This window comes from Stegodyphus dumicola, chromosome X2 (genome assembly GCF_044657685.1).
Source record: "Stegodyphus dumicola isolate Sdum_Otavi_A_Nest chromosome X2, ASM4465768v1".
Taxonomy (NCBI): domain Eukaryota; kingdom Metazoa; phylum Arthropoda; class Arachnida; order Araneae; family Eresidae; genus Stegodyphus; species Stegodyphus dumicola.
The window spans coordinates 104,268,196-104,292,037 of NC_140781.1; the positions used below are offsets into that span (position 1 = coordinate 104,268,196).

At 32.5% G+C, this 23,842-nt stretch overlaps 1 protein-coding gene across 1 annotated transcript in view; it reads right to left on the minus strand.

The window, feature by feature from the left end:
• Positions 1–23,842, minus strand: part of LOC118196802 (uncharacterized) — a 318,124-nt gene that overhangs the window by 175,090 nt on the left and 119,192 nt on the right. The window contains exon 2 of the mRNA XM_035368268.2: positions 3,708–3,936. Within this exon, the coding sequence (XP_035224159.1) occupies positions 3,708–3,936 (229 nt within the window). The remainder of the gene's footprint in view (positions 1–3,707; positions 3,937–23,842) is intronic.

A 23,842-nucleotide genomic window follows, 5' to 3' on the forward strand; every position in this document is an offset into this window, starting at 1 on the left:
CTTCCGACGCGTCCGACCATCAGTCTGGCACGTCCGACCTTCATCATCGCTGCTCAGATTCAAGATAAAATCCAACGTCAGCTTTATTTTCTTTTGTTTCCTCATTGCCGTGAATCTAATTAAGTTTCTCCTTAGGACATAATAAAGATTGAAGTGCACTAGCCTTCATCTTCGTCATCAATTAAAGTGAATAAAAACTTAGACCAAGAAAAAGTTTTATTGAATTATAATCTAAAAGTTTAGACATTATTTTGTGAAATAAAGATATCAAAATTTAACTTAGATTTGAGAAAGCGCTTTACGGATTTCTGATGCTAACCGTTTAGTGCATTGTTTAATTGTTTATCCTTCAAAATTGCTTACTGGATTCACTGGAACGAATATTAAAAAATATTGAATGTTTATCGAATCTAATTTGAAGACGGTTAATTTTATCCCTTTCCTGCTTCGCCTAAGAGTTTCTTTGTGAACCTCTTAACTTCATAATCTTTCTTAATCCACTGCGAACTAAATGAAATTATGTGATAAGCTTTAAAGCTACAACATCATTTTATTAAATGATGTTAATTGTTAACAAAAAATAAAATTAATTGTTTCTATGTTTAAGATGACTTTCTAAATTTAGTCGTTTTAAACGTAGTCTAATTCTGATAGCTGGATGTAGGAGTTCTGCATAAGCATACATATAGTACAATGCGGAAAGACTTGAAATGTTATGGATTTAGATTGTGAAAGAACTACCAACCTACATTCAAAGTAGAATTTAGGATGTGAAAGAACTACCATCTTAATCTCAAAGATGAGTTTGCTATTCTTTTGCTATCTGTAAAGAAAGATAAAATTAACTAAGCATAAGACTAAAAATATACTAGGATAATTTCAAATCTCCCGAAGCAAAACATTTTATTGGAAGAGTTTAAGATGAATTGCTTAATTTTCCTTTAAATAATTCAACGGATGATCCAGAGAACAAGCTCGCGTAATTATTTGAATTTTTCATGAAATTTTGCTTTGGATTAAAATCGCATTGTTTTGAAACAATAATAACTTTCGTGAAAGTTTGCGTTAGTCTAAATTAATAACACTCAAATCAATTTTTATATATTAGCCCACCAGCGGCCGAGCGGTAAAGTCGCTGAACACTGGTAGTTCGGTACGAGGTTCGAATCCCACAAACGGGCTGGCTGCATGGGTGTTTTCGTGGTTTTCCCCATGTGTAACGTGTATACGAGCCAGTTTCCCTTAGAAAGACCTCCACGAAGGCATCCCTCCCCTTAGGCAGATAGCCCTAGTGTGCTTTGCCATAATTAAATACACCAACACCAATTTTTATATTACAGAATGTAGTGCCGAATTCAAGAGAGCATTCACTTTATAAAGTAACCACTTGTTGCTCTTCATGAATTATGCTACGACGATCATAAAAGGTTTTCATATTGAATATTGAGTGATAAAATAAAGCATAAAATTGAAGTTGCCATTGTTAAACTATTAGAAATTGAGTTACTGTTCTTATCAATATGTTCAAACTTTTTCCATAAATTTATGCTCTGACGTTTGTGAACAAATAAATAGACGAGGAAAACCCTTATGCTTATGAAGTACATAATCTGCGATTTACATATGCTTAAAACAGTGCATAATTTACAAACTAATTTCGTTTAAATTGTTTTTAGGGGAGTTGTTTGAAAGCTTGATGAGTGAAATAATGAGCCACCATTCAGTATGAACATCGATTTTCAATGTTTTCACACAGATGCGTTTGCTTACAAAGTACTTGAAAATTACGAGTTGCTTTTTAGCTTTATTTGTTTTCAAAAAATATTCGTCTAACAGGTAAGAGATATACGTCGCCTATGTTATTGATGCTAGTTAAATCGAGTATATTTCAGAAAATTTTCTGAAATATACTCTATAAGATACCAACATTTCTGGGAGTGCTTTCTTAAAGTTAAACATGTTTGTTTCAGCACTTAATATTTCCAGAAGTCTATTCAAAACTAAAGTTAACTTACGTTTAGCATTCTGCTGCAATGTCCAGGGATCAGACTGCATATAAACAAGAATGTTTGCAGACGCAGTCCGATGCAAGGATAAAAATGGAATTTACGGATTTGCTTTGTTTGCATTTGAAAGGAAATCCAGTTTTTTGCTTCACGAATGCTTTTGGTAATGGAATAAAATGCTTTTCGTAGCATATAATTAGATTTTCAAACACTTCTAAATCTGAGATATGTCAATCTGAGATAAGGCAATTATTTGCATTTCATTACAAAGAAATTAAAATTAAGCGTACTCAAAATGCTTAGAAAAGTAACTCAAAGCTTTTTCAAATTAGAAAAACAATCGTAGTCTTTGCTACTCTACCATATTCAAGAAGGATAATAGAATGAGGCTTAGACTGGATATTAAGTTACTACTCTATCATGAATTGAGGTGTCTAGTTTCGCAAAGAGATAAATTCGGCTAAGCGATCTGAAGGACAGACTGAAAAAGACAGAACAAAAAGAAAACCGCAGAACACAGAGGAGCAATTAATCGATTTGCTTGTTTGTTACTTAAGTTGTCTTGTATCGATTAATCTTTTCCCCCATTTAGCAGATGTTTTTCCCTAACCTCACTAATTCTGTTATCAGTTACTCTACGTAGTTTGCTTCCTACCTTGAAATTTGTAAAGGGTTAACTAAATGTTAGAATATTCCCCAAATCTAGCATGGTTCTATATTATAACAATTTCTACACAGTCAGTACTTCAATTGCGAACCCTCTCTTTCTTTTATTTTCGAACTCCTAAAACTGTGATGAAGTGTGACAAAATACTTCAAAGTTCAGTGATGCAAAGTGTCATACCTGTCAAACCATCTTTTCCTACGAAATGCCACAAATCTAGACACAAAGATTCTCAGCAGAGTTTGTTTATGCTCTTCCTCTCAAAGAATACGAACCAGTTAAGAATAACCTTTACGGTCTTCGCTATTCAGTTCATGCGCAATATGCTGGCCTTTCTATTTTGAAATGCCTATATGGATAAAAGCACGTTTGTCATCATTGTGAAATTCTGAATCCGGTTTTGACAAAGATTCAATCTGTGGTTGGAGGAAAAAAATCTTAGAGTGCTTATAATGACTGTTTGATTGGTCTATTTTTTGAAGGTACGCAATAATGCCTTTCAAAGTAGGGAACTAATTTCGTGGATGATGTTTTATGGAAAGTTTTCCATGTTTACGCTAAACATGGAAAAAACCATAAAACCAGACATGCAACCTGTCAGTCTATTTTCCAAGATTCGTTATGGAACCGACCTAAAAATATCCAGCAGTCCTTACCCACCCTGCCACTTGCGGTGGTGGGGTTTCATGGTTTAAACATGTAGTCACTTGGTAGTGGTTGAGTCAAAGTTAAATGTAAAGCATTTGATCAGATTTTCTAGTTTAATTCCTAATGCCGTTATTTGTTACCACCATTTGAAAATTTGTAATTCTAAACTAAAAAGACAGTTCTTCTGGCATTACATAGCACCTAGCAATATCACCTAACAGCTAAAAATCAGAAAAGAAGACATCACAGCTCTATGAACTCAGATATAGAATGTACTCTCCTGGAGGGTCGCATTTTGAGATCGCTTAATATCACACTAAAATACGTCAACTTAATGAAAACATGAGAAGACTTCAGAAATCAGTTCCAGTTAGCTGTTTTATACTTACTATGTCTTTCCACATTCATGAGCAGCAACCCTTCAATAGCACTTTGGGATTCCTTGACCCAGGCGAAGGCTTTCCTTTGGCGGTTCAGTTGACTAGCTAACCATTCCTTGGGTGTCAGGCGAAGTGTAGTGCTGGGGAAGGGTAGGTCCTGGGAGGCGAATGACGCGTTTTCCCGGAAATCAATGATGATGCACACTTTCGGATCCGAAACCTCCAGCGTGTTCATCTCCTGCAACGATAGAACACATTTTTCCTAATTATGTAGTATAATACGTGCAACACAATAATAAACATACTCTAGAGTTCAAGGATAAAATTAGTTGAATGATGTTCTTAGTCTAAAAATTTATAATGCGTGCCTCAAGTAAACCGGTGTAACAAATAATTCAGCAAAGCTGCTATTAAGTTTAATTTGATTCTGAACTACCATTAAATTTAGTTGGTACATTTTACTATACTTAGTTTTTAAAGATGTTAAAGATGTGTTTGAAAATTTCTTTCCATTTCATTTCGCACTCCAGTGGGCACTTGATTACTTACGATTTCTCAGTGAAAATTTAGACTTCACATTTACATTTTGTATAAGCTGGACAAATAGATGATTTATTTTGCTACATTGCATTTACCAAGTGTTATATTTTGATAAATTACTGATAATTTGTTTTACTACTGAAGTTTTTATTTTTACCAAATATTCTGCATTTTCTACTAAGTTTTATAGCACAGTAAAACTTTCCAAAATTATTTTCATCGATAATCTGCAAAGTATTTATTAAATGGAAGTTTTAAATACAAGCTATACTTTTAACTAGTGTTTCTGACTAAAATGAGAGAAGTTGTTAACTTCGAAAGCAATATTATTATAAAAATTGCTGCCAATTTATAAACTGGGAGTTCATGGAAAGGTAACTGAAGCAAACGTTTCAGGGCATTATTTTCATATTTCATTTTGTATTTAGCAAAACTTAGGTTTCATAGTTTATAAGGATACAATATGTTTATGTGTGATAAAACGTATAAAATTCGAGTTAAGAATTTATTTTAAAAGCACAAGAGAAAGTATGTTGACTTTTCTTCAGTGAGCATTTGAGACAAGGAAGTATAAAAGAGGTCTCTTAAAAAGTCCATAAAGGCATCCCTCCTTATAGGCAGATATCCTTCGCGTACTTTGCCATAAGTAAATAAACATACCAAAAAGCCAGTTGTATTTTTAGTTAGTTTCAGATTATACCTGGGATGTTTTAAGGTAATCTTTCAGATTATAGACGCTTTTCGGCCTCTATGTAAAGTATCGTAGCACAGGTTTTTTTTTTTTTTTTTAAGATTTAAAGCAGGGTTAAGAAAAATTTAAAAATATATCATAAAATATTCAGTACATTAACTGCACAAACAGACGCAGACAAGAAAATTATTTTTCATTAAATGGCAGAAGTAGATTATGTAGCATTTTGGATTTTTCTATATTACGATTTATTCTACTTACAGGAAAGTACAGAGTAAAATTATTTACTTCCAAAAATATGCTATTTCTTTTATTTTCATATAGAGCTCAAAATGTAACATTGCTTATTTTTTAATCTCTTTCTTCCACTTCGTCATTTCAATTCTTTGGCAAACTTTCAGCAAACATTTTCTCCTTTATTTCTATAAATCCATACAGTAATTTGAACATGGTAAACACCAGATTTTTTTAAATAACTTGTTGACAAAATAAAGAACCAGGCTCCAAGTTAGAATTTTTTTCCTGCATGATTAGATTCAAAGTTCAAGCTTGACAAATTTTTAAATAGAAATTGGTATGTTAAATCTATACTTACATTTAATAGCTGTAGTCAAGTTCTTTATCGTGGTAAAGCTACAGAAACATAAATTAAATAGCTAGCCGCTGTTAACTCGTCATTTTGAAAGGAAGATCTTCAAATTCTGTCATGTCTAAATCTTTTATGTTACAAAATTGCATTTTTGTTGGAGTATTTATTTCAAGTAACTTTTGCTCAAGAAACAGTTCATTTATACTTTCTTTATGATTTTCATATGAAAGTATGGATCAATGACTTTTATAAACCTTCGTTCTGTTATGCTGTTATCCACTCAAATATTATGAGATTAATAACGAAATCTTCAGATTCTTGATGAATATTTTTAATTACGAAATAATAGACGATAATTTAAAAAGATCGCAACTGCTTTGTCCCATCGGATGTCAAGTAACTATTTATGATAGAAGGTATATTTACAAAGTTTCCTGTGCATGAGCTGCCTGTTACGCAACGCATATCCAGAGAGTAATGAAGTTCTTGCCATACAAAGTTGCGGTAAGCCCAAGTTGATGCCTCAGTAGGCTTTCATAGCTCTTGAAAATTTTGAGTTAATAAACAGCTTACTTTACTTACCACCCCAGAAAGAAATATCGCGGGATTTAATACCAGCTATATTAGTAACTATTTAGGATGTATAAAGTCATTGCCTGTAGAACGGTCAATCTAGCGACGAAGTAGATGATCATTTAGGTAGTGCCTGACTTCATAGTGATAATTCAATGTGATGGTTGCTTCTCAAAATGTTGACATTTCTCCTGTCCATTAGTAACTTCGCCGCTCCTCTATCACAAACATTTACTTTGTGCCAAATGCGAAAAAACAACTTAATTCTAGTTGAAAATGTCTGCAGTTTTTCCACAGACAATAATAATATACAGAAATAGTTTTCTTAAATCAGTCAATATTCACGCATTCTTAATCGTAATCATGGATCCATATTATGTTTTATGATACCATTTCATTTTACTGCTTTAACGCAAAAATAAAGATTAAGTAAATAGTTATAGTTTGTTAAATTCTCCACAGATTACACTGAATTGTATGTTAATACGAACATCGAAAAAGAATTTAAAGTTTTCAATTAGCTACGACATTTAAACTCCGATGCAGGGTGTCGTAAATCTTTTTTCAGTCGCGATCCCTTTTTATCAATGAGATTTTTGTGCGACACCCCAGGACTCCATAATATTTACAAAAATTCTATGGGACTCCATAATTATTGCGCAAATTCGACACACGCGTGAGTGAAATTGTCAATTTTTTTCACTTGCACTGTGATATAGTATTACAATTTTTAGGACATTACGTTTAATTTCTAATTTTTAAGACATAGAACAATGTGAAAATTTTAAATGAGGACCAGAAGAAATGACAGCGTCGTATAAAGCAAGGAAAATTAACGCTTATATTATATAAAAGAATGCGTCGAAGCGTTTTCGTTTTCCCCCTTGTCTGTATTGTCTTATTTTTATCTATTTTCAGATACATTGTGTAAAAATATTTGGTAATTGTAAAATTATTATAATAAGTTAAAGAAATATCAAAACTTCTAAACTTGGGGGTCGCGACCCACAGTTTAAGAAACCCTGCTCCAATGTATCTTTGATACATAGGTCATCGACCAGGTAGCTCCTTTTCGGAAAGCCACTAAGAGGCTACTTTAGAGGAAAGTGAAGTCTGTTAGTCTAGTGTTTTAATTTGTTAACGAATGGATTCGTAGTGTATTAATTAATGGTTTTTTATTTCTGATTATTAAGTCTGTTTTTCAATTAAATCTACTCTAATATAATGAAAGGTGTTATGTAATGTCTGAAATAAATAAATGTTTTAAATAACGGATTTAAATTCTAAATAGATTTATTTTCCTACTATGATTATAGAGCAAAACACAGAATGAATATAACCCTGCGATCTTTGGCAAAAATCCATTTTTTACTACGTTTCAAATACGGCAACTATGAATTAAATCTTACAGTTTAGTCTCGAGGCCTAAAACACTAAAAAGTTTATTTTATTTTATCCTAATCAGTTTAGATCAAATAATTTTAAAATGTAAAACTTTTAAATTTTTTTTGAATTTTTAAAGGAAAATTATCAGCTACAAGAAAGCTGATTTAAGTATAAATTACAGTTTATCAATGCTATAAGTGAAAATGTTCATTTATCTTTTGAAATAATAATATTTTAATACAATAAATGTTTTGAATAGTTACACAATAGATTGTTAGACAAACGTCCTCATGATGTGCGTTTTGTTCTTCATTAAGGATCTGAATCCACCATATAATACATGTTGAGATATTTAGTTCATATTACAAGGATAAAATGCATGAAGAAAGCATTTATGATATTACGAATGTTAAATATAATCAACAAACCAATTATTAATATAGTTTCCAGTTAGTACGTTTAAAACATTATGATATATCATTGCGATGCTCCTGTTAAGTGAAGTGGTATTTACCAGTTTGTTATTTCTAATTGCTCATTTTAAAATGCACTTTTTAAATAAACATTCTGCTTCTTATGAAAACCCCCAACTGTTTTGTTCCTGTGAAATAAATTACGCAAAGAATTCTTACGTCTTCTCTGTGCAAAACATTTAATTGTTATTTTTTAATTTAAAAACAGCGAGGAACTTATTTTATATCTCTTTTAATCGAAAGTCCTATCTTTCTTCGTATGAGAGATATCTTTTGAGTTATACAAAATGCTTTTATTAAGTTACATGAAAATGAAGTTTACGAAGTAATTAAGCTCTAAAACCGCTGTGCGTGAAAGTGTTACAAGAGGGGAAAAATCTTGAATCCTTTAAATAATATTTTTGTTACATTTTTTTCCGCTTAAGCAACTTTTACTTATCTCAGTTTTGGAACTAGAATAAAATTTTTAAATCTTTTATTTTTTTTTAAATTCTGTAATTGAAACATTCTTTTTCATATTGCTCAGAAGAAGAGATAAAAAATATCTGTCTTCTTAGTGAAATAGCTTAGAGGCAGACATAATTAAATGCGTTGTTATACATTTAATCACCCTGTAACTAAGACACTAAAGTGAAACAAAATACTTAAACTTACTTAAAGCACAAAAGAATGTTATTATTAACAGTCCATTTGCTAAGTATCTCATGTTTCTGATGTTTTGAAGTACAACCTTTATTAAGTTAAAATGAAAAATTGTTGTCAGATTGTCAAAAGTATATTTAGAATAGAGTAATTAAAACTGCGATTGATAAGAATGAAATTTGCGACAAAATGACTCCATACGTAATGCACAAATTAATTAATAAATTAAGGTTAGGTTAGAAAGAAAACCAATAAAAAGAAAATACAGATTATTTTGGCATCCGTTTGCGTATGATATGTAATAGAATGACATCTTACACTTCTTAAGTTAAGAAATATTCAAAGCTTAAAATAGTTTTATAATTTTTTTTTATTTTTCTATTATAATTAATTAATTTTTGTCAAATTTCTGCTACGATGTCTTTGAAATTAGAGAAAATATTATGTTTTCTTTTGCAGCTGCTCTTTTCTTTACATTACACTGTAGCCTATGACTTTTTATTTCATTGAACCTGCACAATAAAGAGCTACAAATGAATTAAAGCGAAGTACATTATTATCTTTATTTTACCTTTTCTCTCCATTAGAATTCTTAATATAGTGGTGTAGTGGTGTTTTTGATTCTGATACTATCTCTACTGGATTATGGTAAGAGGTCGAGGACATCTGCTTAAGAGATGCTTTCGTGAAGGACTGTCTTCCGGAAACTACCTCGTATTCATTTTATGGAGACAACCACGGAAACGTCCAGCTCATTTACTGAGATTTAAACTCGGATCTAAATATTAGTGTTTAGTGGTTTTATTTATTTGGCTCTAGGAGGAGAGTAGGGTGACTGAAAGCCAACTGCTAAGTTTATGAAGACAAATATGCGTATTTAGTTAAATTATAAGGTATTTCTCCCACTTTCCTAGCGTCCTTCGTGGTGTAGTGTCTCTGCACGCTGGGCCGGTATTCCAGAGGTACGTGGTTCGATTCCCGGCGAAGGCGGTTGTTAATTTTTCATCTCTCCGGCTTCCAAAAAAAAATCCTAATATCTCTACAAAATTACGTTGTAGTTTAAGGAAAATTGAAACTTTAGCTAAACCTTGATAATAGGTTCAAGTGGAAGATTTTACTTTTTGTCTTTAGATTTTACTTTTTTTTTATTTATTTGTCTTTATAGTCTCTTCCTATCTCATTTTCCTCTTATCGAGCGGTATGCAAAGAAGTTATTAAACTACAGTTTTTCTGCAGGCAAACGATTTGTATTGTACATTCCAATATTCTTTACCTATTAGTTTTGAACCAGCTGCTAGTTAGCTAGAGGACATGAATTGTTGTTTTTATTAGATTGCTTTAAGAGAGTCAAAATACTCCGCGTATTCTCTTCCCCCAAGTTTAGTTAAGCCCTGTGAGTTGCTGTAAATAATTAGGTAAAATATTATTGTATGAGGCAGTATTTAACTGCTTGTTTTAAATTTCGGAAACTCAGGCCATTTTTGTAATAAATTAACGTTTAACCACTTATGCTTTATATGTTCCTTTAGAATTTTGACATAGACAGGTTGTCTGAAAGATCCCTCGAGGGAAAAAACTACTTAAGGAGGAAGGACGGAAATTAATTAGAGAAGTCATTCATATTTTACTCTATTAATATATTTTACTCTATCTATCTAATCCTTAGGCTTTCAGTAGAAATAAATTTTAATACCTTTTAATATTTTTGATTTGCATTGAAATTTGGTCCATCAGTCGCCAAGCGGATAAGACTGCTGAATAATAGTTCACGAGCTGGCTGACTAGAAGTTTTTGAGGCTTTCCCAATGTGCAACGGGAATACGACAGCCTAAGTAAAGCACATAATCACTGCATTGAAATGAAATGAATGGCATGAATTTATTAAGACTTCTGTTTTGATCGTACAAGCATTGTGTGATAGGTTTAGTACGAATGTATTAAGGGAAAACATTATAACAGGCACATTTCGTCAACCTCGATGAAAACGTAATTAATTAATTATTTCAATTCTGTCACATAACTACATCTCTGCACACAGAACATGACTTTTATTTATTTCTTAGTAATTAAAAACATTTATTTTTTCAGTCTTTTTAAATTAACAGAGATGTTCACTAGAGCTTTTTTTCCACATCAATTGCCCGATTCTGTCATGCAAACAGAAGAAACGACGGTTCATTGTTTGTTATGCCAGAAACACAAGTTCTTACAGCTTTTTCAGCTTGCGTTCGCATGTTTTCTAAATGATGGAAAATTCTTTAAAACTGTCTTATATACTCAAAGCACAAGACACTTTAACTCACCGTCCTGCGTAAAACTCTTGAAACATTTTTAACTTTTGTCATATTCAGATAGGAATACCTTAGAGAACGTCCTTGTTTAGACAGAGGAGTAATTTATTGCAGCTTCGAGTTGGATGTTCTGCGAATCCCTGGGTACAGGTACATGGATGACCGAACAACTCACTTTAGACATACATTTTTCTTGACTATAACAAATAGGAATAGTTTCTTGTATGCGACTAAATTCGAAAATGTTTCAAGGAAATCTCTCAGGGGCTCTGCCAACTTTTGTTCTATGTTAAATATATCATTTATATCAACGACTACGCTTTCTACTTCCCGAGTTCTGTTTAGCCTTAAGAGTAAGAGGGTTTTTCAAGACTTCAAATATTTAGCTCATGTTTATTGTTCAGAAGAACATAAACACACCAACCCCGTGTGCTAGAGAACTTCAAATAACCAGCTGAATGAATCAAAACTGAAGCGTAAGAGCGTAGCCTCAGTAAAAGATAGATATTTTTCTCGCGCCTCTCCGCATCCTGTCTTAACACTATCCTTACAAAAAGAAGAGAAATAACTTGTTCTCATCTATTATTTTCCTGACATTTCCAATTTATCTTCTGTTTCGCCGGGGAATTTTGTGAAAATAGCACAGCGAAAGTTAAATGTAACGGAAAATGTGCTGTTGTGGATAAGGCAGATTGCAATATCTCTTTCAAGAAGTTGAAAGTGTGCAGCGGATCAGTATTGAATTAACTTCAGCGGCAACGAGCTTAACATTGTTGTTTCTGACAAAGCTACACAGAGTATGGTTTATTTTAAAATTAAGGTTCAGTTTCGATTTATTAAATCCGTAATATAGTTGCTGTTAAATAACTAAAATTTTAAGTAGAATAAACCAATGTTTTATGAATGGATATGAGAAATACATAAAGCGTAATAAGAGTATGTAAAAAAATTAAAACAATATCTTTTTTTTCGCTGAAAATATAATGTAATTTTCAAACTGTTGTGAGTTAACCAGTGTCGCGAAATATTTTAGGGTATATTCAGATTAAGGATGATCTGGATTCTTTTATTATAATAAACCATCCTAAAACACTATGCCTAAGCGAATTGGATACTTTTCTGGACTTTCTGTGGTAAACTGGCTCTTATTCTCTCTACACGTGTGGAAAAACATGAAAATGCCCATGCAGCCAGCTCATTTGCCTGAATCCAAAATAATGAATGAAACGTATTGCTATGATGTAGTATATCTATGCCTGAATGATGTAATCTGTTTATTTTTTAGGCTGGATAATTTATAGTCTAAGATACTTCTGATACCTTGATTATTTCAAACCTCTTCTCATTTGGGGAAAAACGCACTCTCAAGTCAAGAATATTCACTCTTAATTCAACTTACATAAACAATTTTTTTCTCCTTGACCGGGAGCAGTAAGCAGAATATGTAAAATAAAATATTATGTAAATCAAAATCAAAATTGACAACAGGCCTTCTTATTTTTCATTTTAATTTGGATATTTCCTTTCTATATTCTAAAAATAGTTATAAGGTATTTCTCCCGCTTTCCTAGCGTCCTTCGTGGTGTAGTGGTTCTGCACGCTGGGTCAGTATTCCAGAGGTCCGTGGTTCGATTCCCGGCGAAGGCGTTGTTAATTTTTCATCTCTCCGGCCTCCAAAAAATATCCTAATGTCTCTACATAGTAATTGCTTATAATAACTTTCTCTGGCCTGCGTCATTTCTAAATTAACTCTCATCATATGACTTTTAGATAACGCTCTGACGAAATATAACATAAGCCTTCATCCAATAGTTTTAGAGCTTTATTAATTATCTAATCAAATGCTAATGAAACCGAAACTATCTCCCTGCGAAAAAATTATCGTCGTGAACATATCACACTTCGCTACTTCTTCTCGACCTAACTAGACTGCTGTTGTGCTGCTTATCGCAACAATATCCAAAATGTAAATGTTACATTCTGGAACAGATACGATTATTGGGTCAAATTATTTGAGGTCCGAAAATGTTTAATTAAAATAAAAGTAATATTATTTAAATCTGTTATGACTGTTTCTTATTAAATATATTACGTCTACAATTAATGGTTCATGCTTCATTATTTCATGAGAACGACATTTCCCAAATCATCACACGCACACACATATACACACACATATGTGCATGAGATGATTTAGATGTTGATCCATAAAGATAACAGCAGTCGTCGATGCCATTAGGAGAGTTCCTTTATTTCTTGCCAAAATAATGGGCTTGTTGTAGACAAATATTTTTAATAAAGGCACTGATAAACTGGTTATAAGCGTATGCCTTTTAATACATTTCACATTTTTGATATCTGAAGAGCAGAAATGCAATGTAAGCTTACAGGCGAGAAAAGAAAAAAAAATTACATATCAAGGAGAAAAGCCCAATTAAGAATGAATTAGTTTGGTTAGGCTTTATTTAGAACGACTGTTAGACTGTCGGTTCCCAAAATTTAAAATTATTATTAGCTAAAGCATTCTGTGAGTGCTTGCGTCATTAGCATTATACAAGGGTTCATGTGAGGAAGTTAATATTGGTATGATACAAGTTAAGGAAATTTATTATAACCAGATTACTATTTTTAGGATGGAAGGAAAAATAACCAGATTTAACAGGAAACTTAAAAAGCTACTGAAATTAATTTTAGTATTTTACCGTATCTTTTTTGTTATCTTACAGATTTTTAATAGTATTTACGACGCTTTTGTATTATAAATGATTAATAAAATTTTTAAACTTGTGTATCATATACTGGACATGTTTGAACAGAGCAATTATTGTCAAATAATAATCTGAATATTAATTTTTCTGCATCAGCAACTTTTAGGGTATTCTTATTCCTTTATTTTCTGTATTTATATAGATTTTCCATAATTATTCCATGAAACATAAATTAGTACTAACTTAAAATATTGGACTCATTTTAATACATAAATACGTAGTTTTGTCTTAAAAATTTTTCTTACACTCTATCACTTTTTACCAAAAGAAAGCGTGTCTCAAGCTTATTGGTACTATTTTTTTAGTAACTTATGGTCTTCATATTTTTGCTTCAGTATTTGTCGTCGTTTTGTCAAACAATGCATCCGTTCATAAGAACGTAATATGAGTCGAGCAGTCTTGATTATATCCCACAAATTTCCGCAACATCATTAATAATATGCCTTATAGTTAATCTCTTGACGCACTCATTTACGCGAAGTTTTCTTGTTTCTCTCTTTCGTTACAACAATCAAAATAAATGAATGTCCATTGCTCAAGTACTATTATAAACGAACAGAAACTTCTTCCCTGCAACAAGCAGAAAAGTTAAGTAGATTATCTGCTGACATCATTGTAGAGGCTGAAAATACCTTTCACTATTTTGCGTAGAGCTTACTTTATCCCTTTATTAACTATCGCGTAGAGCTTACTTGATCCCTTTATTAAGTATTGTTAACATTATGCTACATTTAAGCTAATGATCATGATTCAGACACAAGTCCTTAAGTAAGCTGCCGGCTTATTTAAGACGTTTATCTTCCATGTTGTACCTACAAAATGCTTACATCTCAACTCTTAAGGTAAGCTTTCCCAATTTTCCTTCCGATGCTTAATCATTCAAATGGGGAACTTTAATATCCTTCTAAAAATAGTTATGCATAAACGAATCAAAAAATTCTTGGCGTTATTAGATAACTTTCAATCTCACTCCAGTGAAAATGTTTAAAGTTACTCAAAGCGTTACAATTTTTTAGTTTTGTATATTGAACAGAAGATTAGGAAATTCAAACATCGACATATCTGAGAAATATTGAAAACTTTATACATACTATAAACTTAACTTAAACTATATACTTAAACTATTGTTGCGCGATAAGTCCACTTAACTGCCAAGTGTACTAATATGTAGCACAACATGCGCAATTCAGTTTTCTTATAAGCAAAATTACTTACGTACAAATACTAAAATGATGAAATGTGATTTAGCGATAAATAGAAACGTATCTACCTCTCAAATTATACCGTTAGAAAAATTCGATCTTTCATATAATGAAACTCGAGAAAACAGTTGTTAAAAAGCTGAAACGAGCACTTTCAACATTGCTTATTTGCCATTAAACAACAGCTCTTACTTTTGTCTGCTTCTTTTGCTCTCTTAAAAGTATGTTATAGAATTTCACTTTTCCAACAAAAATGTATTGAATATGCAGTTATCTGTAAGTTTTTTAACATTTATCTTAATATTTAAGTTAGCGTTTAAATTTAAAATTAATTAGTTAATTAATTTTATTAAATTAATTAATTTAATTTAAAATTAATTTAGTTAGCGTTAAATGTGAAAATTTTAAAACATTAGCGAACTTTGTTTTTCAGCTTCAGGTTGGGCAGGTGTGTGTTAACTAAAACTTTTAGTTTATGCGGCTTATGATATTCTTTATTTGCGCTAGAGAATTCGGTTCAGTGCCTTAAATGCACTACTTTCATACACCTTAGTGATTATTATATAACCTTCACAGCAGGTGTTGCTATGCACATGTGGATACAATATTTTGTTTTCTGGCAATTAAAGAGGCTTATATAAATTTGTAAGCTTTGGAGTTTTAACATAGATAATTCATGTTATACACTATGCCTTGAATATTAACTGCACGAAATAAAAAATTAATATCAAAAACTCAGTCGGTAGCACATTAGAATGTAAAGTAAAAACCCGAACAATATATAATAGTTGAAGATAAGCAGTTTCAGTAGACCAAGTGTGTAATTTCATTCATTCATGTCTGCGCACTTTTATGCTGATTTAAAATTTCATTGCAGTGTCATAAACGATTTGAGAGTTTTAATTATAAAATTAAAAGAGAATGCTGAATATGTCAAACTATGCGCAATATTTAACAGTATCATTTCACTTGCTTAGTAATTATGAAAAATTCTAATCATGACAATAAATAGAAAAAAAAACCAATGTGCCTGGTATATCAAAGAAACGCCTTCGAGACAAGATTAAAATCTACTGGTTAAGATTCTCAGAAGGCTACAATAATTCTTTTACGCTAAATCCAGTACCTAATTCGTTATGGTAGACAAATATGCCAGTTTAGAGATTTTTATCAACAGTTAGGAAAACTACATGCAGTAAACAAATTACTAAATTACTTCAGTTGATTATATCAATATAATTAACCATGCCTGTGTAATTATGTATTCAAAGTAAATTGAATGCAGAAGTTAATTATTCTTTTATCGAAAGTTGTGCACTGCTTTATAGTAAATGTAATTTACAAAAATACTTATACAAAAATCGATGCTTTTCATCCTGAGTATTTTAACTCTGAATAAGTAAAAATAAATATTGATGTATCGATCGAATAGTAAGTAGCTGATTTAACACAGTCCATTAATGAAAAGATACCTTTTAGCTTTGACATTACTTCGACTTGACTGAACCACATCAAAGCAACATTGCGATGCTCTAATCATTTTACGTTCCTTATACAACCACTCTTACTATTCTTAATCAGAAGGCAGGAAGATTCTATCCCCAAAGGAATAATTTCCTTTTCTTTTTAAATTGCAATAAACAGCAAAGAAGGCGATTTGGAGGAATGATTAATACCAATGATAGAGAAGAAAGATTTTTCTTCGCTCGGATGTTAGGCGGATTCATGTTTGCGGTTTCTCTTCAGTAAATGGAGGTTTGTCACGATAGAACATCATTCCTTAATGTTTTCTCTCCCCCTTTCTAAATTCTGAATTTGTGATGTGACTAAAAATGGTGCACGAAGCTCCCTAATCTGAGATATATCAAGGTAAAATATGATTTAGTAAAGTGAAAATTTTAAACTACAGTTTCCTAGCTGAACTGTTTAAACTAACGACTTAAGAGACTTTAGGTGAATACTGAAATTTCATGCGTGGAACAAAATGTTAAACAATTTTAAAAGTTTGTAAATGCCCACAGTCTACTATGAAAATGAAAGAAAAGAGTTAAGTTATAAGCGATTATAAACAGCTAAAGAAGAAGAAATCGCACTTTAAAATCTTTAGCAAATGACCAGGGATGGCTAACATAACTCCAGAAACAGAGAATGATCTATCAACCTGACGCTACATATAAACTGAATTATATCTAATAATAATGTTAAGAGAAATAAAATGCAACTAACTGTAAGAGGCTTAGGGTATTTGATTTCTTGAACCAGAACAGAGCCTTTGCTGGCTGCAGAGACGTTTTTGTCTAGAATCAGCAACTGAGCAAGTCAGTTCGTAAAAGATGGTCTCCTAATTTGGGGTCCTTGTTTGCAATGTAGTTAAAGGAAAGGTAACTAAAAAAGTTAGGGAATCATATCATTTCACTATAAAATAAATCTAAACAAAATCAGTTTGTTCAAAAATTTTTGCAGAGATAGGATGAATTATAAAGAACGGAAACTTTTTATGCCAGGAAATTTAAATCGCAGAAAGATAAGACGGACATTCTGTTGCAAAACTGACAAATACCATGATGTTTCTTGCATGATAAATCTAGCTTCCGATTTTCCTTACGAAAAACAACCATTTTAAACATTCGACAAATGATATACTTGTGTCATTTATCGTAATTCACATAAAGTATTAACTAACCAAGGTAACAAAGAGAATAAACAATTTGTTGGCATCTGAGATAGATTAAATTAAAATATTAATAAGTATGACTATGAACCAGTTCCCAAGCAGTATACAGCGGCCGAAGTCGGTAGACTCACTGAATACTTGTAGTTCGTTCCGTGTTCGAATCCCGGCAAACGGGCTGGCTGCATGAACGTTTTCGTCGTTTTCTCCATGTGTAACGTGTATACCAGCCAGTTTTCCTTGGAAAGTCCTCCACGAAGGCATCCGTTCGTTTAAGCAGATACCCATTGAGTGCTTTGCCATGCTAAATAAAACTAACCCAACCACTGTAATAATGCATATTGTAACCTGTAGAGTAATTAAGTTATTTTGAAGTAGGAGATATAAAAAATGAGCAGTAACTGCGCGGGAATCGACCTCCGGATCTCCCGATTACATGTCGGAGGGGTTATCCAGCTACACCGCGAAGGCATGTGGAAAGGAGAGAGAAAATGCCTCAAGTGAGAACCACTTGCTTATCTTCTAAGTGACAACTGTACGTGTAGTAAATTCATGTAGGAAGTGCACGGGAGAATGTTTAAAAGTACCTTTTACTAAAGTATTTAAAATTCACACTGCGTCGACTTGACGTTAACGCACTACGCCTGACTTGGCGGTAACTTAAATCACAAGAACTAAAATAAAAAATCGAAGATATAACAAGTAGTAGAAATTAAGCTACAGGGCTTAGAGGCTTAGAAAACTCCTGTTACATAAAACCCGCGTCGAAAATTAGTGGCAGCAAAGTAAATGCTGTTATGCCACGTAAATCAGCAATAACTGTGAAAGTAGAAGCTCTTGCTACAGAGGTGACGACAATAGCCTAAACTCTCTCTAACTTTTCTTCTAAAACTCGGTATTTAAACTTTTTCTGTTCAAGGTAGAAGTTTCATTCCTTCATGCGGGCCCACCAGCGGCCGAGCGGTAAAGTCGCTGAACACTGGTAGTTCGGTCCGAGGTTCGAATCCCGCGAACGGGCTGGCTGCATGGGCGTTTTCGTGGTTTTCCCCATGTGTAACGTGTATACGAGCCAGTTTCCCTTAGAAAGTCCTCCACGAAGGCCTCCCTCCCCTTAGGCAGATATCCTTAGTGTGCTTTGCCATAATTAAATACACCACACCACCACATTCCTTCACGCGCACTACCAAATTTAAACATTATGCCATTGACAATTAGGGGAGTGAAGGCTTACAGGAAAGATTAAAATTAAACTTGTTAGTTAAAATAAATATAAATCCCTACAAAGTATATAATCTAAGCCAGGGTTTCTTGACCAGTCACTACCCCTTTTTATCGGTGTCCGCCGAAAACATCGAAACGTTGTCTGCTAAACTTTATAAAGAAAGCTTAATTTATTAATTATCTTTGTTAATTAACTATATAAATTTAAAATTCTATTAAGCTTTTTAAGTTGCATTAATTTTTTACTCATTTTAAATTTTTAAATGCTTAAGTTTCCTTCTTATTTTTTCAGCAAAAATTTATTAGTTCGTTCAAATATATGACATATAAAAGTAAAAGAATTCCTCTTTACTTCTTGAGCTTTATATAGCTTCGTTAGCGATGTTTTTCCCGCGATGTTTTAGGCTGTAAGCCTTTTTATCCCTGAGATTTTTTTGCGAATCTCTTGACCCCATAATATTTACAAACATTTTGTGGGACTCCATAAGTATTGCGCAAATCCGACACACGCGTGAGTGAAACTATCAATTTTTTCACTTCTACTGTAATATACTATTGTAAGTTTAGGTCATATTAACTTTAATTTCTAATTTTAAAACATAGAACAATGTGAAAATTTTAATTACGTAACTGGCGAAATGACAGCTTCACGTGCAAAGCAAGGAAAATGAACGCTTATATTAAAAAAAGAATGCATCGAAACGTTTTCGTTTTTTTTTTCTTCGTCTGCATTGTCTTTATCTATTTTCAGATACATTGAGTAAAAATATTTGGTAATTGTAAAATTATTATAATAAATAAAATACCAAAACTCCTGGAATTTTTGGCGAGCACCTGCTGCAGATCACGCGGCCCCCTTGGGGGTCGCGACCCACAGTTTACGAAACCCTGATCTAAGCAATCATCGGTGAAGCACAAAGCAAGAATAACCATTAGTTGAAAGCCGTAATAGTATCATATCTTAAGTGCTATTAAGAAACCTCATCGCATATCTTTCCCATATCAACAATCTTCAATCATATCCGAGAATCCGCTTAGCGAAATTAATGTCTGAGATTAAGATAAGAGTTTAATAGCATAATATTCACAATAAGTGTCCTTCACCAAGATGGAAGTTTTCCCATAATACCTCTTTACCTGAATGAATAAAAGTGCAAATAGAGGAAGATAAAAAAGAACATCTCATTTGGAAAATGGAATTCTTTTCACCTTCACAAAACGAATTAAACCATTGCTTTACAGAAACAAATTTAATATCAGTCACATGATAATAAGCAAAAGTAATCACTCAAATAGATTTTTCTTCACATGAAGTATCTAAAGCAAATTCTCCGAGCATTTTTCCCAGGGGCACAAATTCTCTTTCATTCAGAGAATACTGCTCATTTTGCGTGAGTATGATGAGAGATTTATTCGAGTAGCTGAATGACTGACGCTGCAAAGATTAACCATAATACACGGGCGCATGAATATTTATGCGAAAACCTATTCGTGAAATTCAAGTCAAGGGTCTGTTGTGACAAATGATAATCGTACTATACGGGCATAAGGGCGATATGAAGATCATCCTTTGTGGTGTTTATACGTACAATTTATTTCATTTGGTTATTTTTCCAGTTAATTTATGTTTGAGATGCTTGGATTTTAAAGCACCGAAAGCATAAAATATTTTATTAACTTCAGGAGAAATCTCATCAATCATGCAACTTATGCATATCCTCAATAGTGTTCTTATAAACTAAACTATATTAAAAACTTTCTTCTTTTTTATTTCATTGGATTTGAAGAAAAGAGTTGACGTTTTAGTGCATCAACGGATAATAGAAATAGAAAATTTACGAATTTGCCAAGCATCTTGTAGTAGCAGTACAAAGTCTGTACAAATATATATCCAGGAATAGAATGAGTTTTCTTTTTATCAGGAAACTTGATACATATCCTAATGGCTTTAAAAAGAGAAATTAGAAATTATTACTGCATATTATCACAATGCCCCGCAATCAAAAATAAACATCAAGCACCCTCCTTTTACTGAGAAGAAAGTTGCCTCCAACTTTAAACGTCATGAAAATAAAGAGTTCAAAACACACAAAAAAGTATTTGTTTAAAGCAATTATATATTCTTAACCCCTGTAGTAACTCAAATAATTTTATTATTGTTATTATATTAGAAATTTGCATATTTCTCTCTATTATACCATACCTTAAACATACACACAAAAAATAACCATATAAACTTTCTAAACTATAAAACTGAACTATTAACATGTATTTACTAAATAAGGGAATAGCATTCTAGAGCTTATAATACAAGGCGATAAACATAAATATAAGGCGATAAAATATAAGTCGATAAGCATATAAGGCGCTTTGACATCGTATACATGTTCCGGCGTAGCTGAAAACGCAGTCCATAGCATGCTAACTCCTTTAAAAAGAGTTAAACTCTAGTGCAAATTAGATAGCACTAGATCTTGTGTTCAACCATTTTTCCCCTTCCTCGCCCAATTTTATTACTCCTATACTAGTTCGTATCGACGAAAGTATAGTTAAATGCATCTGAAGCGTAATGATTAAATCAATTTCCGTATAAATGAAGTCTGTCTAATCCTAAATTAATCGCATACTTTCAACTAGTTAACTATTTTCACTTACATCATAATAGTTACCTGAAATTGATCTTGAGTAGAGCAAATTCTTCGATTGCGGGATTCATTTATTGCTGAAATAATTTAAATTCCGCGCTAGGTTTTTTTTTTCTACTCTAGGTATTTAAAATTATACTCTGTTCTCGTTGTTTGTATAATGCTTTTATCTAGAACTTGTGTCAACTTTTAAATGAATTACCGAATTCCATCTCAAATATATCCAGCTTAATACAGAAGTTATAAAATATTACAAGCAGCTGCTATTCGAACAGCTTGTGCATTAGTATTAACTTCAGTAATTATTTTTCACTATTACTTCATTGCACTGACACTCGACACCACGAAATTAATTTTCTAGAATTTGTTTCAGACTGATCAGTAAATATAAATATATTTCCTTTTTCGTAATAAGGCCGTTATATGAATTTTAAGCTTTAAGATAGCAACTGTTGTGAGAATGATACCTCGCATACATCCCAAATTCTATAGACAGAAAATAGAACACATATTTTGACTTTTGAAGGAAATGAATCGTATTTGGAATAGCAAAGAACTTCAAATCAAGTTTATATCTAACACCAGACAGAATTCTTATCAACTGCAAAAGAAATAAAAAAGTGAATTCAGATTTTATAGGGAAAAAAAGATAAATAAATGTCTTGAAAACCAATCACCCAACAGAAATGAAAACCATGTGAAAAATGAAACAATGAATAAAATCTTAGAAAATGTCTAGAATATTTAAAACCCCAAAGTGATGAAATAAATCTTAGATTATAAGAGTAAATAACAAAGCTAAAACACTTTAATCTGTTTGAAAGGCGTTCCTGTTTTAAATCACGCATGACAAATTTATTTACGGTTGATGGGTTAAAGTAAGTGATCCCAGTTGTAAAATGTTTTCACAGTTTTATTTTATTCTCTTATAATATGCACAAACTCACGCGTGTATGTATATATGTGTAAGCAATATGGAGAGAAAGAGATGTATTAAGGATTAAACGAGAAACGGTTTTTGTATAATTATTAAAGAAAGAAGAGTTTATGTATAAGTATCAACCAAGAAGAGTTTTTTTCGTTAATAAAAAGTAAAGATAATAACAGTATGTATTTTAAGTGCTTAAGTTAACTTTCGCTAACTTTAATTAAAAACTTATGATGGTTTTCACCTTCATACGTTTGACTGAAATCACGCCTTGCATCTTCACTGAAATCCCGCCGCGAAATGGAATGTAAAAGTCTTGTATTGCTATTCCTATCATTAATCCTTACTCAGAATTCTTGAATATACATGTTTCAATATGTGAAATTAGTAAACATTGAGTTAACAAGTCGAAATTGCACTTTACTTTCGTTTTCGGGATGCTTTCCCATTTTTTTATTTTAAAGGTCTAATAACTTTCTTTATCACAGTTTACATTGTAAAGACATTAGGTAATTTTTGGAGGCAGCAAAGATGAAAAATATGCAAAATATGCAACGCCTTCGCTGGGAATCGAATCGCGGACCTTTCAATAACTCGCTAAGCGTGCAGACCATTACACCACGAAGGCTCGCTAAGAAGGCGGGTGAAATACCTTATATACTCCCCCTTTTAAAGGGTGACTGGGGTTTTTAGGGTACCCAATCGCCAAATCCTGGGTGAGGAGAAACATCATCCAACATCCTTTTAGTTCGGGCGGCCACGAAGGCTCGCTAAGAAGGCGGGTGAAATACCTTAGATACTCCCCCATTTAAAGGGTGACTGGGATTTTTAGGGTACCCAATCGCCAAATCCTGGGTGAGGAGAAACATCATCCAACATCCTTTTAGTTCGGGCGGCCACTGTAGAGACATTAGGTAATTTTTGAAAGCAGCAAAGATGAAAAACATACAACGCCTTCGTCGGGAATCGAACTGTGGACCTCTCAATTACGAGCCGAGCGTGCAGACCACTACACCCCGAAGGCTCGCTAAGAAAGCCGGAGAAATACCTTATAACATGTTTTCACGAAATTCTTGCAATAAACAGGGTGAGTGTTTAGTAAGCTTACAAATTATGCAAGCGAAACTGCTTATTAAAGCTTATCTGGGATTTAAAAACTAAATTAAATAAACACTGCTCCAGCGTAATATTCAGATATTGTAATATCAGTGTCATCTTGATCAATCACTCAAGTTATACCTCTACTCTAAACTGTTCTTACAAATATGCCTTCCGAATGGTACATCACTCATTTCTCTTCCTTTGATGCTGGCGAAATATTGCCCTGGCTACTAATCATCTGTTACATACAGACAGATTACAACCCAGTAATTCTTTATTTATTCACTTTTGGTGGGTTTACAACTAAAGCTAAATGCAAAACATAAACTAGTGGATAAACCGATATATGATATGTTAACAAAATTGAAAGCTCCTGTTTTTCAATGTCACAAATTTCGAAGAAGGTTTCTGTCAGTTACCATA